We start from the raw sequence: 18,096 nt of genomic DNA on the forward strand, positions 1-18,096 counted from the left end.
GCTATAGCTACACAACCTCATGACATTGGTGGACACTACGGAATTTGAATGCTAAGATAGACCAATACGGTGGGAATTCCAGCGTAGTTGCAGTGAATAGTTAAATACCTATTTCCATGTGGATTTCCGTACAGGTATCATTGGCTAACCGAGGTGTATACTCCAGAATCAAGAAAAAGTAGAGAAGGGACGAGACCACAGTGGTTTCATGTTTCAGCAACCTCCGGGATCTCCTCATCACCGGCTTCACTCGTCAGCTCGCTAGTCAGCTCGCTAGTCTCGCTTGCCTTATCCGACCGTCGTGACTTGCGGGAGAAAAATCCAAGACTGCCGCGGGTTGATCGATCTCCCGAAGGAACGCTAGAGACGGTGCTGTCCACACTCTTGCCCAGCTGAGCTTCATCTTCATCAATATCACCTTGAGAGGAATCGCCCTTCTTAGAGAACAGTCCCGAGCGATCTTTCCAGGAACTGAACTTGCTGGAGCTGCCTTTGCGGGTGATCTTGCGAATGAATGATTCCTTGGACGCATTGTCTACAGACGTGCTGGATGGCATGCGCTCCAGGGATTCATACGATTCACCAGTGAAGTGAGACAGAGAGCGGGAAGTGCGAGGTTCGGATGGAGACATATCCTCCCCGTGAGGATTGAACGAGGCGTCGGACTCCTTATCCTTGTCTTTACCCTTGTCAGACTTCTTGCCCGTAAAGATGGTCCTGAATGTGGGAGCTGCCGGGTTGAGCTTAGGATTCGGGGTAATCGGTCGGTGAGACGACGACGGACGGGTACCGATCGGGGCTTGAAGAGGCCGATGATGGCGGTCATACAAGTCTTCAACAAAATCAGGCTCACCAGTCAACCCCAAAGGGAGGTGGCCAGACGACCCATATTGGATCGAAGGACGTCGGGATGGGGCCCTGGACCACGTGGAAGGTGAGGCCCAGTCCAAACCAAGCGGACTATTGCGATGTCTCATTTGTTCTGCCGAAGGCCACCCGAAATGACGGTTATCTGTGGAAGGATGGGGCAGCTGGTTCTGATTATCGAATGAAAAGGTCGATGAAGGCCGAGGCGACAGGGAACCACGTCGAACACCGCCGAGAAGAGACGATGGATCAATTGGATCATGGCGCGGGCTAAATTGATTGTACCCTGAATTCATATCGGTAGCCCCTCGGCTGTCAGTGCTGCCAAAGCCGAACTTGCTGGAAGAGAAAATACTTGACAGTGCAGCTCGTCGGGATGGTGGGTGATCAGATGAGCTGTCTGTAGTAACTCCAGTCGTATTGCTCCGAGGGAACAAAGACATCGCATTGGCCCAGTTGCCTGTGTAACTCAATCTCCGACGTCGCGAACCGATTGGATCCAGCTCATCAACATTGCGCGGGAAAGACTGGCTTTGTCCCGGTTTTAAAGTACCTAACATGGGCGGCTCGTCGGCCAGTGTTTTCCCACGAGGTCGATGAAATCCAAAGAGACCGGAGAGCCTCCTCGAGGCACTCTTCGGAGCCTCTCCAGCAGCCGACAAGTGTGTTAGTTGTGAATCAGAATCTTGTCGGTGATGAGATCCAAGTGGACTGGCAAAGATACTACCAGGCCTGCTTCCCGAAGAGACCGGCGAGACTGGACCATGGATAAAGCTATCCAGAGGATTAGTTGATGTTCCCATCGACGAAAACCGTGGACGAGTGATGGGGCGCGGGAATTCCGGGGACTCCTCATCGCCAAGAAGGTCAGATGGTAATAAGGCATCCGCACGAGGACTCATTTGAGGGTTATTGAAAGACACCTCCATGTCAGACCGCATGATCTCAGGAGGATCGGTAAGGCCAGGAAGGGCCATTCCATTATTGATGTTGAAGAAGGAGTTTGGAGCGAAAGTGGGCGAGTTGGTAGAGGGTGGGTTGTAGTTGATTCCAGCAGGAAAAGTTGTCTCAACGCCAGGGAAATTCACCGGAGAAGAAACGTTGCTCGTCAACGAGCTACGATGACGACGAGGTCGGATGGTAGCATTATTAGACATATCCAGATCCAATGCCGGCAAGGAGAAAGCTGAGCTGCCAGGTCGCTGGCTGGTAAGCCACTTCAGCCGTTCCTGGGCTTCTTGATATTGCTGTTGGGCCTGCGCATGAAGATTGACGAGAGTCGCATAACGAGCATGCAGCGTGTTCAGCTTCAGCTCCCACTGGCGAGCGCGTTCATGGTCAATCCGATCAAGTTCCTTGCCATCCTCGCTCTCCCCACCTTGAAGTCCCTTTCTTTCGTCCTCAAGCTTCTTGATTCGTCCTCCTTTGTCTTGAATTTCATCGTCGATGATTTTCATCTCTGATTGTTCCTTGGCGATCTTTTGTCGGACCTCTTCTGCACGAGACTCGGTATCTTCCTCCATTCGTGCCTTATCCTCCTTGGTTTGCGCAACATCATTGGTCATACGAGTGATCTTTTCCTGCCACCGAAGAATGTCGTTCTTGCGTTTCTTGCGCTCGGCTTCTTTCTGCTGAAGGAGTCTCATGCGTTTGGTTTTCTCGCTCTGTACAGTGCGGTTGACGCTTTCCAATTTCGAAACATGCTTCTTCAGATCACCGCTTACTTCATCCTTCTCCTTGACACGCTTTCTCAGATCGTCACGTTGTTTCTCGAGGTCCTTGAGCAGTGCAATATGCTCGTCTTCCTCTTCAGCTGCTTGTTTCTCCTGATTGTCGTTTTCTTGCTGTAAAGATTTGAGGCGATCTGCTAGATTCTCCAGACTTTGTTCGCGGTCATTCCTGTTGTTGCGCTTATGTGATTCGTCGGAATGGCCGTGCGCATGGTCTGTCGATCCCGCGGCCGGTGATAATTTGCGGCCTGCAGACGGTCGCTTGCCAGGTAACTGGCCGGCACTGTGCTCGCGCGACATTACTGGGGCGGATGGTGTTGGTAAGCCAGCTGTTGACCTCGGGATCGAGGCTCGAATCGTCGGTCCGCTAGTGGTGGCATCTTGTTGGGCACGGGAAAGAGAAAGAGATTTCGTTCGGATGTGAAGGATCGCACTTGGGGTTTGGAAATTCGCAGCGCTAACGGAAAGAACGCAGATATGGTATATGCTTCCAGGGACGAGGTTCAAAATTTCCACCGCGGTTTCGACTCGTTTTGATTCGCCCACTGATGAGATTTAGCACTTGCCGGTTGAACGGGAGCCTTGGGATTGGGCGCAGACGTACCTTTGACGTTATTCACTTGAATTATGTGCTTGTGTATTGAGTTATGAAAGTCCGGCTGCTTCCAGGCAAGACGAATATCACGGGCCGTGATCTCCTCAAGGGTCACTTCCGGCGGCGGCGGGATGTCTAATCCCAATTTCTCTACCAGAACCTCGTTAGAGGTCTGACAGACTTGCCACGCACGATATAGGAGCCTAGGCACAATGAATATCAAACCAAACCAAACCGGCGCAATAAAGAGACTTACCAGATCAGGGCCCATAGAATCGAGACCGCCAGGAAGAGAGCCATGACGCCTCGCACCCTGACTCGAGGGACCACAGTTGGGTATGCGTCAAATGCAAGATATAGTGGCTCATACATCCCAGCGTCGAGCTCCCATGGACGCGGGCAGCGGGGACGGGGAGAAGGTAGGGAGGAAGCAGCAAGCAACGCTTCATCTCCATTTCGGTGGGATACGTCACATGATGTAGTTAGTCAGTGTCCTGAAATGGACTAGCGTGAAGGCGGCACACTGATCTTCCGCTAGTCTTCATCGGGACTAGCCCGCCTCGGCGACCGAGGCAAGTCATGCTTATGTCATCCAGATCTGTTGGGCGTTGAATAATGTGTTGGTTCATCAACAAGATCCGAGGATGTCGGCAGTTAGTGTATTTGGGGTGCCTATAGTTACTTGATATTCTCTCTATTTTCATTATTTTATCCGTTCTAGCAGCATTTTCCGTGGCGTGGTGATGCAGATGCTCCTTGTCAGCTGAGTGTCACATGGGCGGTTTGGCGGTGATTCCTCCAACTTCCGGTTTCTCTCCCAACCAGTTCTTTCCCCTCTTCCTGCAGATCGACTCTTTTGTCGAGACCTTTACATTCGCTTTCAATCTCTAGCGTTTGCTGTTTTTTGTTTAGAAAGCCCATCGCCCAGGGTGTTTGACACCACCCGGCGAGATGCAGTACGTGCGGAGCATTAGCGGCTCCGTCTCCAAGACATGGAACTCCATCAATCCGGCGACCCTCAGCGGCGCCATTGATGTGATTGTCATAGAGCAGGAGGATGGTATGCCGAGTCCATATATCTTTTGACTCACATGGTTATACTGACTTGCTTTTTCTCAAGGGACCCTTGCTTGTTCGCCCTTCCATGTCCGCTTCGGCAAGTTTTCGCTCCTACGTCCGTTTGAGAAAAAGGTGGAGTTCAAGGTCAATGGAGTCAAACAAGATTATGCGATGAAACTGGGGGAAGGTGGGGAGGCATTTTTCGTGTTCGAAACCACCGACGAGATCCCCGCGTCGCTACAGACGTCGCCGTTGGTCTCTCCAGCGAGCAGTCCGCCACCTCCCGGCGATGATATCGCTGCAGCCCTCCCAGAACCTGAGTTCCTTGATCTTGATAAAGCGAGCGGGGATGCGTTATCAGAGGGCGCGAAGACCCCTCCAACACTTCCTATATCCCGCCCAGTGCGGGCAACCACAGATATAGGTCAGTAGCAACCTCAAGTACTCGCCCGGGACTATAATTGCTTACTTGGTTCTTTACTCGCAGGCACCATCACTCCCTTGTCTCGGTCGCCGGATGAGTCGCCCGGCAACTCGTTCAGCAAACCCCCGCTCGACCATTCGCTTTCGGAGAATTTACTCTTGACCAACGTTCCCAAGTCTACCGGAGACCTATCCTCCGATGGCCCAGAATATGATGATGGAGAAGAATCTGAGCAAAGAGCCCGCTCTCGGAGCCCACCTGCAATCTCTCCCGAAGAAGCAATGTCTCGTGCCAAATCTCTGTCCCAAAAACTCTCCGGGTCCAATATCCCATCACACATTACGGAGACTGGGGACCTTATGTTAGATATGACGGGATACAAAAGCAACGAGGAAGATGCGCTCCGCGCTGAAGTTCTGGCCCGCAAGATTCTTGCAGAAGAATTGGAAGGGAGCTACGATATCGGTGCCCTAATCGGAGCGGATGAACACGGAAACTTATGGATATATAGCAGCGAGGAGGCCAAAGAAGAGGCTGACCAGAGAGCAACCATCAACTCCATGCGGCATAACCCGGCTCTGAGTGAGGATGCAATCTCCGACCCTGGATACCACAGTGAGGGAGACCGACCCACTTTGGAGCCATCGCTGGGAGTTCGTCACCATCGGACCAAGTCGGATGTCCAGCCTGGATTTCCTACACCTCCTGCTTCGCCGATGGGTGATGCGTTTGCAGTTGAGACTCGCAACTACGCGAAGACACTGCGGCTGACAAGTGATCAGCTTAAGGCTTTGAATTTGAAGCATGGCGCCAACCTCATGTCCTTCAGCGTTAATAAGGCCACCTGCACAGCAAGCATGTACTTATGGAACGGTAATATCCCGATTGTTATTTCTGACATCGATGGAACCATTACGAAGTAAGCAACTCGGCTTTCTCTGTCAAAAGCCATTTCATGCTAATGATTTTATCCAGATCGGATGCTTTGGGTCACGTTCTGAACATGATTGGACGAGACTGGACCCACGCAGGTGTCGCCAAACTGTACACTGACATCGTTAACAATGGTTATAACATCATGTACCTTACCAGTCGATCCGTTGGGCAGGCAGATATTACACGAGCGTACCTCTACGGCGTTAACCAGGACGGATACCGGCTCCCCAGGGGACCCGTGATCTGCAGCCCAGATCGTACGATGGCAGCATTGAGACGCGAGATCTATTTGAGAAAGCCGGAAGTCTTCAAGATGGCTTGTTTGCGCGATATTCTTAACTTGTTCTCTGGAAAAGAGAATCCTTTCTGCGCTGGCTTCGGAAATCGATTGACGGATGCTTTGAGTTATCGGTCCGTCAACATTCCGTCCACGCGGATCTTTACAATCAACTCGAACGCCGAAGTCTCTCTTGACCTGCTCAGCCTCAACAAGTACAAGAGCAGTTATGTGACCATGCAAGAATTACTTGATCACTTCTTCCCACCGACCAGCCTTTTGGTCCAGTCCGGAGGCGAAGAATATACAGACTTCACATATTGGCGAGATGCGCCGCAAGAGCTCGATGACTTCTCTTCGACCGATAGCGAAGATGAGGATGACGAGGAGGAAGAGCCCGCCGAAGACGAGGTGCTTGAAGAAGATGAAGACGCAGACGAGGAAGACTACGAGGACGAGCTTAGCGATGGCGAAGGCAGTGAATACCTTCAAGAAGGAGAAGAAGGCACCGACATGGCCGCAAGCTACATCTCACAGGCCTCCGAAGCCTTTTCCAATCCAGCGGGATCAATCGTGGAATCCGTCGAGGGCGACCAGGATCTCGAGAACGTGGAAACAACCGGCGAGGAAGATGCCACTCCCGGCGCGGATCCCTTGGCTCAGGTAGCAGACTCAACGTCTCTCCCTATTCGCCCCAAGTCACCCCGGGACTGAACATAGCACTTTATTGATTAATCCCGCCATGGGCCAGATGCCAGTTGCAACACACATTACTATACCCTTTTACAAGCTTCTTTTGGAGCTGGAATCAGCATTGGCATTGCCATCTTGGCGATTAGATACCCTATTCAACACTATCTGCATGCAGACTCGGAGTGGAAGTCTGCCTTGTATACAGCTTGTGGCTTGTCTGCTTTCACATTACATTAATGGCGTTTGATTGGCTTGTTTTGTGGGAAACGAAGATTCTCCCGGGGATAAACCGTCTGCAAATTATTTGTTACAATACCTATTCACTCTGCTCTTCTCTTTTCATCATTGCATTGCCATACGTTTAGATGCTATCTATATGTTAGTACCGGAGCCACTTCCTTCCCATTGATCCCCTCGAGTCACATTGGGCCCAATTTGCACACATGGTTTCACCTCTTGGCTTCATCAGGACTGTAGGATGGCGCTCAAGAGTAATGCACAAGGAAAAGAAGATAATCACGGGGGAGAGGATAGTAATAGAGTGGTACTATATGTATGACAGTCTCGTTCGTGTAGAATACCCAGAGCAAGGTCCCACCTGTGTCATGTAAAATACACCTTTTATTCTAGGAACCGGGGGTTCCCCGGGAACACCATTTCTGGATTAACGTGTTTAAAGTTAGGGTTCGGGAACTAAGGTCTAAGTGTGTGGAGGTAATTCTGGTTTCGAATACTACTGTCATTTGCAAAGGGGACAGCGTTGGCGAATTGATGCAGGTTCGAGCTAAGTCAATAACAGGGTTTGGGACTGTAGGTACTTACACGAGAATTGACGAAAATTGTAACGTAGCCCTTTCAGAGGCCAAAGGGTATCAAGATGCGGTGGTGATATCTAAAACTGAGAATTCAAAAACATCGCATACCATGACCGAGGCCGATGCAATATCTCAATAAACACGAAATGGAAAAGCGGCCTTGCAAACACCGAGGCCCCTTACTTGGTGCATCGTACGCTGCAGTTGCAGAGTTATCAGCCCACATGGAGCTAGATTGCCAACTTTGTGACTTGTTCGCTCCTAAATATTTGCTTTTTGTTCTAGATGTGATTGAATTGCATCTTCGGCGCCTACCCCTCTTCCATAGTTAAATACGCTATATCTTCTGCCGTCTGATTCCAAAGGTCTGATTCTAAAGGTCTGATTCCAAAGGACGCAACCCAGTGAAAACGAAATGGTATCGGCTCAGCACACGGTCGAGGTCGTGGCGATAACCGGGGCGTTATGGCTCTCAGGCAAGTAGCCCTGACAGTTCCCGTATTCCTTCTTGATTATGCTTGAACCTTCCGAATATGGCTTTTTCTTATTCTACCTATGATGTCTGAGCCAGACACAATGAGCTAACTCATCTTACAGGAAAAATGAGTGCCTCCGGATTGGTCACCGTGCCTATCCTCCTAGCTCAGTCTGAAGACGGGCTGTCTACTGGCACGATACTTCAAATATGGCACCGCCTGTATAAATGCGGTCATTCTCAGAACCCGAAATTAGCAGTTGTTTCTTCAAGCGCCTTTGCATACCTCGCTTGGTGTGCCAGTAGAACCCCTGGCGATCGAGTTTCGATGTTTCTTTTTGGCGCAGCCGCGTCCTTGGTCACTGGGATTGTTCCTTTCACGCTCCTCTTCATGCTCCCAACCAACCATTCTATTCTGGCAAAAGTAGCCGAGGCAGAAATGTCACCAAATGCCTCTGTGCAGAAGCCGGAGCACAACACCTCGAAGCAACTTCTCGCCCACTGGGCAACCTTGACTGGACTGAGGGGCTTGCTGCCTCTCGTTGGTGGTATTGTGGGTCTATTGGCTGTTCTGGATCGTTGAAATATCACAACTAGCTATCAAGAGTGGGACTGGAAGAGAATCTGACTGGCGCATGATCTTCTACTAGCCTGAGCTATGTTTGCGGGTTAATTTTGTCCCTCCTCTTACTGCATCACAATTACCTACTTGAACATCCGTGGCCGATAATATTCAACGCACTGGGGTACGTGAAATGTGGCTCGTACCATAGTAATGTTTCCATCCACTCACTCGTGGTCTGGACATGCCTAAATTACATATTTCGATCTACAAAATTACTCTGCGCTTTGAGACCGAAGCACGTTTAATCACTATAAAGATACTCGAAGCTATTTAAACCTCGTGATAGATGATTATCTACTGAAGAATAGAAGAAGAAACGAACCAGATCTCAGGTGTGCTTCACGCGCATGGGGTGGGCCTCTGTGTTGAACACAAAGGTATTACCGTCGCCTGGCTGAACCTGCCACTCGGCATCTGCAAATAGTTAGTACCAATGTTTAGGAATTCGGCTGGAAGTGGACATACCATCTGCATGCGTGAGATATGAGTACTTCATGACCTCGGCGAAGAGGAAGCTCTCTTGGTTATCGTCCTTGGAGCCGCCATTCTTTGCGTTGACGTTTGTCACGGCTGCGAAGCCGGAGTCTGTACGGCAGGTGGCGTTGATGGCTACGAAAGCGTTCCACACCCAGTCACGGTACTATCCTTGTTAGTTTTCTTGAGACGTAACGAAGGGGAATTTCACACTTACCACTGCTCTTCCGGTGATGCGGTACGCATAGTAGAAGCTCTCAATCACCTCGGGGCGCAGGACATAGTAGCCGCTGTTAATATAGAAGCCTGCGCGCTCGTAGAAGTCCTTTTGATCAGACGGAACCTTCTTGGGGTCCCAGCCCCAGGAGTCAGGGCCAATACCAGTCAAAGTCTGGTTGTAAGTAGCCTCGCAGCCGTGAACAAGATCGAGGCCGAAGTCAATGAAATCCTGGCGACCCAGCACGGAGCCGCCAAGCAAGAAGCTCCCGCCATCGAAGCAGGTCAGATGCTGGGAGCTGAGATCATAGTTGCCGTTGTTGTACGAAGAAAGGAACGTCAGCTCGGGACGAGGCTTCGGGTGCGACGTGAGGTGTTTGATGGTCGACTCTGCTGCAAGGACCCATCGGTCCTTGTACGTCTCGAATCGCTTGGGGTCGTACACGTACATCTTGATCAGGTACTCGTAGAACGAATCGTCACCGCCGTTCCACGAGACGGCGCCGTCGGCAAATTCGCCGTTACTGATGTAGACGTTGCTGCCCACGAGGCCGGGGAAGGGCTCTCCGCTTGAGGGCTGGGGTGCCAACAGGTACGACTCTGCCTTCTGGCTGAGCTCAGCGTACACGTCATCGCCCAATAGATCCGAGAGACGCGTCCATTCGAGAACTAGAGTTCCTGTCACGGCCAGGCCGTTGGTGGTCGCACCGTCACTTGCCTTGGATGTGATATTGATATTGTTGTATGGGACACCGGAGTCGGTTGAGAAGGCAAATTTAAGCACATCTGCTAGGTTCTTGGCCTGGGTGAGAAGGTTGTCCACATTCTCAGTGTTGCTGACTAGATCCGAGGCCGGGCCCGTGAGCAGGTCGTAGCCAGACAGCATGCCGGCAAGATAGCGAATGGTAGTCTCGAACAAGCTGACTCCGTCGGGGGTCCGAGTGTAGTCAATCTTCGAGATATGGTCTAGAATGGTGTTGACAGCATCCGCATTGCCCATGACAATTGCGGTCGAAAGCGCATCTACCGCCGAGGCACCCCATCCGTTTCTATAGTTGACTGTCGGTTTTGAATGCTCCCAAATGTAGTCTATCGTAAAAAGTGCTCACCTGGAATCACCGTATCCATTGCTCACAGGATGCAGCTCGTCATGAGGAAATGCATATTTCATGTACCCATCCCATGCATGCTGGAAGGCCTCCTTCACGGCATCGGCCTTCTCCTGGCTCTGCAATTGTGGACCGAGGACGGCCTCGGTCTCGCCAAACGGATGAGCAACAGTTGAACCTGCCAGGCCCACTGCCGCTAGCAAAAGAGAAGTGGCGCGCATCGTTTGTGCAAAGACGGCCCCGAGAGGTATTGGCGAATATAGGGATAATTAACAAGAGCGGGGGAAGCAGGGATTACAAAAGGAGAGTAAGCAGAGTCGCGAAAGAGAGACCACCCAGTTGTAGCTTGGGTCAAAGCGACTTATAAAGGTGGATCAATAATTAAGAATGGTGGAGAGGGAGGGTGGACCAGGTGGTAACCAAAGGGGATGCCGTCACACGCGATCTTGTTTACCTGCATTCTGGTCACTGGCCACTGGTCTCTGGGACCAAGGGGGGCAGGAGGACCTGCGCACCTGGACTCCGATCCCATTCTCTGCAAGGTCCATCGTCATTTTCCAGGGGTCTTGACGGGGGGATCTGCAAGGACGCCCCACTGTTGTGCTGAGATCCTCTTGGTTCGGAGGTATGCACTCCTGAACCCGGCCTTTCCGATGGAACATGCCATGTTGTTGAAGCCTTCGCGCCTCGCTGTATTCTCCCGAAGTTGAGCTTGACTTCCTCGACGCATATTGCAAAGCATGTTCCCAGGAAACCACGATGCTATAGTGATTTTGACTTCGAGTTTCCCCGGGATCTTCATCCCGAGTGACCGACACAAACGACGCACGAGTCAGGGCCCCGACGCACTATTCCATTAGTGGCGCAGGAAGCAGAAACATGCACTCGCACTGACAAGGCCAAGGAAATACCCCTCATGGCTTTCTGTCCGAAGCTTTGTGCCTTTCCAGCCTATGGTAGCAGGCAAGGAGCGTGGAGAGGCTGATCCGTGCTCGTTCGAGCACGCGCTAACGCTAGACCAATCCTTTTCGGGATATCCTTGAGCATCTGGCTGTGATCAATACACTATTTCAATCTTGCAGGGTCCACGTCCCGGAATATTCCTGGAAGTATTGGCTTGTATATCCGGGGCATTCCTTATTGATGCAGCAAAGGGTCCAGCGCTAGTTGGCCCGGCCTGAACATTCCTTTGATTTTCTGGTCCTTTTGAGCGAGGGCCATTGAACGACCTGCGATGCTCAGCACGTGGATTCCCATGCGTGATTCGCGACCCCCTTCTATGTAAGGCACAACCCGATCGGATCGGGTTGTGCTCTCAATAAGTAAGACGGGGGAGAAGTTGGCCCTGGAGATCAGTGGGACCGTGATCAAGATTCTAGAGCTTCTTGGAGATCTGGAGCGAATGATAGTATGCAGCCCTTCTACAAACAAGGCGATCGAGTGTGATAATAAATTGAAGTTAAGCCTAGGGGAAATACCATAGCTTAGACTCTGGATTTGACGAGCCCGAGACAACTTCGTCATTGTCGGGTCTGACTTGGATGCAAGGCTAAAACATGCGCAGCTCGTTTGATGCCTTTAAAGAGGGCTCTCTCCAGGGAGCGCAGGTTTTCATGCCAACTGAAGCATCAAGCCCGGCATCTGCAAGCGCAAGCGCTGGAGCGCCTGCCACTTCCAGGGTTGGAGGCGGGGCTCATTTGTCAGCTTTCTCTCCGGACGATAGTATCTATAAGTTACTGCATTGCATCAACTCTCTCGAAGATGACCTTCAGGAGAGTCAAATCTCAACCCAACAAGTACTGGCAGTATGGCAGCAACATCTAACACTCTCATCGTCCGCACGCGTTCGGGCGAGCCTCAATTGGTCCAGGAACGGCTTCCTTTGCCTATTCCCGGCAAAGGACAAGTCCAGGTCAAGGTATCGCATGTGGCTCAGAATCCCACGGACGGCAAGTCTCCATCATAGATCATGTAGACGGAGAGCTAAGTATTCGAAAGTCCAAAGCTTCGATAAAAATGCCTTTGGCAATGTGGGCCGTTCTGGGATGCGATTTTGTCGGTGAGGTGACCAAGCTTGGCGAAGGAGTCACTCGCCTCGCAAAGGGCGATATTATAGCAAGACTCATTTGGGGAGGTAGGCGCTGGGCATACATATGTTGTGTGAGCCGTGCATTATCTGACAATATTTCAGGTGAGATTCCTAGCCTCGGTGGCTATAGCGAGTACACCATTGCCGACCAGAACATCTCTTTCAAAGTGCCCAAAGGTATCATTCGGGAGCAGGCCAGTACTGTTCCATTGGCAGCCGCTACGGCATGGCTTGCGTTATTTTCCAAGGACTGTTTGAACCTCGACCGCTCCAAGGCAGCGGGCACTAGTGTGCTCGTGTGGGGAGGCAGCTGTAAGTCAATACACCCCTCTTATATGCTATATAGCAAATTGACTAATAAGTAATAGCAAGTGTTGGTCTTTACACTATTCAGCTGGCTTCTCTCTGCGGCTTCGACGTGGTCACGACCTGCAGTCCTCACAACGCCGACCTCGTTCGCTCTTGTGGCGCCAAGCATGTCTTCGACTACAACGACGCAAAGGTAATCGAAAAGATTCAAGAGGCTGCACCGGGCCTCAAACATATTTTCGATACAATCGGCAACACTTCATCTTCATCCATTTCCTCTCGGGCCTTGGGCGATCGCCAGGGACATCTTTGCACTGTTCGACCTGGCAAGGCAAACACAGAGCAAGTCACCTCCAACACAAATGTTACAGATGTACTTGTGTGGACTGCTTTCCTCAAGGATCATCGATATGCTCATTTCTACTGGCCGGTAAGTCACCTCGATGACTCTTTATAGAGAGATTCAGGCTAATGAAAACCAGGCCCACAAGGAAGATCACAGACTTTCTAGTGAGCTATTTGAAAAATTGCCCCTGTGGCTGGAGCAGGGTAAAATCCAGCCGAATAAGTCTAAGGTACTTCACGGGTTAGATTTAGTGCCTGAGGGTTTCCAGGAATACCGCGATGGCGTCATTTCTGCCTACAAGATTGTGTATGAGCTGTGAAGGATAGTAAGGCAAATTAGAATGAAGGTATCATGGATACCCTTGCTCAACCCTAGATTAAAATTGAAAATATAAGACTTTCGGCACCCATTCCGATATGAATTGTAGAGCAGTAAAACGAAGGACAGCAGATGGCGAGGCCGAGAGCGGAGATGAATCAGCGGCCCCAGATAACTTTAGCGGGACGCCGGAAAAAAAGGTAACAAGAGTCATCGGCCTTTCACTTTTCCACCTTTCCACACTTCGCATTTGTACCCCAAATTGCTTGGGGGTTTTCATATCCCTTTATTCTCCCTCCCTTTGTGTTCATTTCCACATATATACGCCATGGCGACGCCATTCCTTATCTCGTACCCCTCTGACCCCACCTCCGGGCTCTCAATCAAGCAGATCGCCTACTTCGGGCGAGTGCTGGTGAAGGTCTTGAGTCTCGCTGAGGCTGAGCAATTCCTGCGCCAGAACTTCCGCCACCTCGATGTCTTTGTTGACGCGACTGCCATCTCCTCCGCCGGCGACCTTGTCGATGTCCTCAACGCCGGTGCCGCGAAGATCCTCATTACCCTCGACCAATTGACCGCACTCTCCCAGGAACAATCGGTTCCCTCATCACGTCTACTCGTCAATGCCCTGTCAGATGCCGAGTTGGACACTCTCCAGCAATGGATCGCTGCCAATGCCTCTGAGCGCAACGATGCCAGCGTCTGTACTGCTCCCGCCTCGATCTCCGCCGCGGCCACCAAGTTGAACATTAGCTCCGATTCTCCTCGCCTTTACACTACATTCGGTAACCAGGCCGTCTCGGAGGAGTCAGTCAAATCGGCTATCGAGAAAAATGCAATTACTATCATTCCTTCTCAGGCGTTGACCGTCGAGCGGGAGGCGTCGGGTCAGATCTCTGCTGCCAAGCTAATTGCTTCGCGCGCAGTCACTGACCAGTCCAACGGCCTTTACGCGACATCAGTTACCGATGAGCGTGGAGCCTGCCTGGGCTTTGTGTGGAGCAGCGACGAGAGCATTGCAGAAGCCATCCGTACTGGCACCGGTGTCTACCAGAGCCGCAAGCGCGGGCTGTGGTACAAGGGCCAGTCCAGCGGGGATACCCAGGAATTGATTCGCATTGGCTACGACTGTGATGCTGACTGCCTGGTCTTTGTCGTCAAGCAGACCGGACGAGGTAAGATGATAAACCCCTTTTCTCCATTTCTAGCTAATTGTACTGACTCATACCTAGGCTTCTGCCATCTCGGTACTGAGTCCTGCTTCGGTGCCTCTACCGGACTTTCTCGTCTTCAGAAGACCCTTCACGAACGCAAAGCTGATGCCCCCGCCGGATCTTATACCGCACGCCTGTTTAACGAGCCTAAGCTCGTCGCTGCCAAGGTCATGGAGGAGGCCGAGGAGCTGTGCGAGGCAAAGACCAAGGAGGAAATTGCTTTCGAGGCCGCGGATCTGTTCTACTTCGCTCTCGCCAGGTGCACTGCTGCCGGTGTGTCCTTGGAAGACATTGAGCGCAACCTCGACCTTAAGAGTCTCAAGGTCAAGAGGAGAAAGGGCGACGCCAAGGGCCCTTGGGCTGAGAAGGCTGGTCTGACTTCCTCTGAGTCCAAGCTCGCTGCTCCCGCTCCCGCTCCTGCGCCTGCGCAGCCAGCAGCAGAGGACCGCACCACGCGCATTGAAATGCAGCGTGTCATTACTGCCTCGACCCCTGCCAACGAGGTCGGGGAATTCCTTAAGCGTCCTTCTCAGAAGTCCAACGACGCCATTGTTGCTCTGGTGAAGCCTATCATTCAGGATGTTCGTGAAGGTGGAGATGCCGCCGTGCTCAAGTACACTCACAAGTTCGAAAAGGCTACTTCATTGACCTCTCCCGTCATCAAGGCTCCCTTCCCCGCTGAGCTCATGAAGTTGACACCCGACGTTCAGGAGGCCATTGATGTTAGTATTGGCAACATTGACAGATTCCACTCTGCTCAGAAGGGCAGCAATGATGCCTTGACGATGGAGACCATGCCCGGTGTCGTCTGCTCCCGCTTCTCTCGTCCAATTGAACGTGTTGGTCTATACATTCCCGGTGGTACCGCCGTGTTGCCTTCCACTGCTATGATGTTGGGTGTTCCCGCCATGGTGGCCGGCTGCCAGAAGATCGTCCTGGCCTCTCCCCCTCGCTCCGACGGCAGCATCTCGCCTGAGATTGTCTACGTCGCCCACAAGGTCGGCGCTGAGAGCATTGTTCTCGCTGGTGGTGCTCAGGCTGTGGCTGCCATGGCTTATGGTACTGAGAGCATCACCAAGGTCGATAAAATTCTTGGCCCTGGTAACCAGTTCGTGACCGCAGCGAAGATGTTCGTGTCCAATGATACTTCCGCCGGTGTTAGCATCGATATGCCCGCTGGCCCCAGTGAGGTTCTTGTCATCGCTGACAAGACCGCCAACCCCGCCTTTGTTGCCTCTGACCTGTTGAGTCAGGCCGAGCACGGCGTCGACTCCCAGGTCATCCTGATCGCCGTCGATCTGAACGAGCAGGAGCTGCGTGCCATCGAGGACGAGGTCGATGCCCAGGCCAAGGCCCTTCCTCGCATGGACATTGTTCGCGGCTCTCTTGCACACTCCTTCACCCTCGTCGTCAAGGACATCAACGAGGCCATGGTTCTCAGCAACGATTACGCTCCCGAGCACTTGATCCTGCAGGTCAAGAACCCCGAGGCCATCGTCGAGAAGGTCCAGAACGCCGGTAGCGTGTTCATCGGTCCTTGGACCCCCGAGAGTGTTGGTGACTACTCTGCCGGTGTCAACCACTCTTTGCGTAAGTTTTTCACTCCATATACCTCTCGTCTCATAATCTAACACCTTCCTTTAGCCACCTACGGCTACGCCAAGCAATACTCCGGCGTCAACCTAGGCTCCTTCCTGAAGCACATCACCAGCTCCAACCTGACGGCCGACGGTCTCCTGAGTCTCGCAAAGACAGTCGAGACTCTCGCTGCTGTCGAGGGTCTAGATGCCCACAAGCGGGCTGTCAGCATTCGCGTCGCTCACATGCAAAAGGACCGCTCGTAGATTTTGAGCGCCTTGCTTTACTTCTGTTTCCATTCTTATCATGATGCAATGTGCAATGAAACCAAAATAGCGGCAATAAAATGATCGGCATCTTCAATTACCCCTCGTACATAGGCCCACCTATACATATTTGGCGTTAACGCCTAAGGGCGATGCCCAATGATGTCAGGTATCCACATAGTTTAGTGCACGAGCAGAATTCTCTACAGCGGCTAAACGAAAAAGAACAAAAGTATGAGTCCAAGCCCAGGGTAGTAAGTAGGATTATCGCAGGAACCAAGTCCCGCGAGGTATCTTTAATAAACCGAGAAAAAAAAACATCAACCAAACGCCCCGAAGCATGGCCTCGAGCTCGAACATCCGATGATCCGAACCACGCCAACCCCTAACCATAATAAATTCTTTTACAACTGCGCGATATCGTTCAGGATCTGCACCTCTTGTCCGGGCTTAAATGCAGGAAGACCCATATAAGGGCACCCGTCACATCGGAAGGCATCTCCAAGCGCACAGCTACCACACGAGCCTGTCTTGCCCTCGACTGTGAAGTCTACCTCAGCAAGGTCGTCTGTGCCTAGCTTCATCACGTTCAGGCTCTTATCTGCATTTGCGCGACGCTCCTTATCCTCTGCCTCTAGGCGGTCCGCGAGACCACATGTACAGTCCTTGCAGGCTCGTCGCCGGCGGCCGGTCTTCGGTTGACACTCTGGAGCTGTGAAAGTTAGAATGGGTATAGATGGATCAGAGTATAGGGTTAAAGAGACATACGCGGCATAATGGGTCTCGAAAAATCGTCCTCGTCAAGAAGAGAGTCCTCATTAATAAACTCGTCATTATCATCCCGGTCGTGGTTGTTCATGTTAAAGTCGTCTGAGAATCCCATTGCGGGTATAGCAGGCGGGGCGGTCTTATTTTTCTTGCCGAACTTGAGGGGTATGGCGACGGAGGCTTGTTCGTAATTGGGTTTCTCGAAGCCAGAGGCTGTCTGTACGAGACCGGCCAGGACGGCTTCCATTGCCTCGGACATGTCGAGTGCTTTATCTTGTGTTTCAAGTTTTGCGCCTGGCTTCATGGACGGCACAAGGGCGGTGTATACATCGCGGGTGAGGAGGGCGAGGGCCTCGGTGCGCCGTGAGCCGTCTGAGTCGGTGAGGACTAGCACAGTGTCATATGTGTTTGCGGGGAGGGAGACAAAGCCTGCGGAGAGGCGGTCGAGCATCTGAAGGTCTGTGGATTGACGGTCGAAGGTGGTGAAGACAGCTCGTAATTTCTCCTCGTGAGTGGCGATGGAGGGGGGAGCGAGGAGGAGAGTACGTGGAACGTCGACGGGCTTGGGGGGAGCGGGAGCCATGTCGAGGTCGTCGCTAGTATCAATGGTCACGAAGGAGGGAGCCATTGTGAGTGTATGGAGGGTAACCTCTGTGGAAGGGAGAGAAAATGTGGTTCAGTGAGGGGTGGCAACATTTTGCAGTCACCGATAAAAGATAGCCTGAGTCAGCGGTCAATTTATAATCAGATCGAGTGGGCTCCTATCAGCGAGCGGGGATTACTCCTATGTCGGAGTGCTTTACTATATGAGGCAAGGGAACACGAGATGGGAACACGAAATGAGAATGACGAGGTATTTTTGAACTTGGACCCTACTTTCCTATGCCACTAGGGTGGTCAAATTAACAATTGC

At 51.9% G+C, this 18,096-nt stretch overlaps 7 protein-coding genes across 7 annotated transcripts; 4 read left to right on the forward strand and 3 right to left on the reverse strand.

The window, feature by feature from the left end:
- Nucleotides 1-206: 206 nt before the first annotated feature.
- On the reverse strand, nt 207-3,564 carry N7443_001383 (Fibronectin type III domain protein; the record flags this gene model as incomplete). The annotated part of the gene is made up of 3 exons (XM_056881439.1): nt 207-3,142; nt 3,202-3,395; nt 3,449-3,564. The coding sequence occupies 3 exons, from the start codon at nt 3,562-3,564 to the stop codon at nt 207-209; spliced, it is 3,246 nt and encodes a 1,081-aa protein (XP_056746677.1).
- A 579-nt stretch (nt 3,565-4,143) lies between these two features.
- N7443_001384 (putative lipin Smp2) lies at nt 4,144-6,602 on the forward strand (the record flags this gene model as incomplete). Its single annotated transcript, XM_056881440.1, has 4 exons — nt 4,144-4,252; nt 4,313-4,675; nt 4,739-5,594; nt 5,651-6,602. 4 exons carry the CDS (start codon nt 4,144-4,146, stop codon nt 6,600-6,602), a joined length of 2,280 nt encoding a protein of 759 aa, XP_056746678.1.
- A 1,396-nt stretch (nt 6,603-7,998) lies between these two features.
- N7443_001385 (anthrone oxygenase family protein) lies at nt 7,999-8,454 on the forward strand (the record flags this gene model as incomplete). Its single annotated transcript, XM_056881441.1, has 1 exon — nt 7,999-8,454. One exon carries the CDS (start codon nt 7,999-8,001, stop codon nt 8,452-8,454), a length of 456 nt encoding a protein of 151 aa, XP_056746679.1.
- Nucleotides 8,455-8,824: 370 nt separating this feature from the next.
- N7443_001386 (glycoside hydrolase family 47 protein) lies at nt 8,825-10,516 on the reverse strand (the record flags this gene model as incomplete). The annotated part of the gene is made up of 4 exons (XM_056881442.1): nt 8,825-8,910; nt 8,962-9,136; nt 9,188-10,235; nt 10,296-10,516. The coding sequence occupies 4 exons, from the start codon at nt 10,514-10,516 to the stop codon at nt 8,825-8,827; spliced, it is 1,530 nt and encodes a 509-aa protein (XP_056746680.1).
- A 1,586-nt stretch (nt 10,517-12,102) lies between these two features.
- Nucleotides 12,103-13,358, forward strand: N7443_001387 (zinc-binding alcohol dehydrogenase family protein; the record flags this gene model as incomplete). Its single annotated transcript, XM_056881443.1, has 5 exons — nt 12,103-12,213; nt 12,294-12,429; nt 12,487-12,696; nt 12,753-13,123; nt 13,176-13,358. The coding sequence occupies 5 exons, from the start codon at nt 12,103-12,105 to the stop codon at nt 13,356-13,358; spliced, it is 1,011 nt and encodes a 336-aa protein (XP_056746681.1).
- A 327-nt stretch (nt 13,359-13,685) lies between these two features.
- N7443_001388 (histidine biosynthesis protein HIS4) lies at nt 13,686-16,415 on the forward strand (the record flags this gene model as incomplete). The annotated part of the gene is made up of 3 exons (XM_056881444.1): nt 13,686-14,532; nt 14,590-16,161; nt 16,216-16,415. 3 exons carry the CDS (start codon nt 13,686-13,688, stop codon nt 16,413-16,415), a joined length of 2,619 nt encoding a protein of 872 aa, XP_056746682.1.
- Nucleotides 16,416-16,819: 404 nt separating this feature from the next.
- On the reverse strand, nt 16,820-17,832 carry N7443_001389 (uncharacterized protein; the record flags this gene model as incomplete). The annotated part of the gene is made up of 2 exons (XM_056881445.1): nt 16,820-17,127; nt 17,184-17,832. Coding segments are annotated over 2 exons (957 nt in total), but the record flags the coding sequence as incomplete, so codon positions are not given.
- Between the last annotated feature and the right edge of the window lie 264 nt (nt 17,833-18,096).

The sequence above is a fragment of the Penicillium atrosanguineum genome, assembly GCF_028827265.1.
Source record: "Penicillium atrosanguineum strain IBT 20685 chromosome Unknown utg000001l_segment0_segment0, whole genome shotgun sequence".
Taxonomy (NCBI): domain Eukaryota; kingdom Fungi; phylum Ascomycota; class Eurotiomycetes; order Eurotiales; family Aspergillaceae; genus Penicillium; species Penicillium atrosanguineum.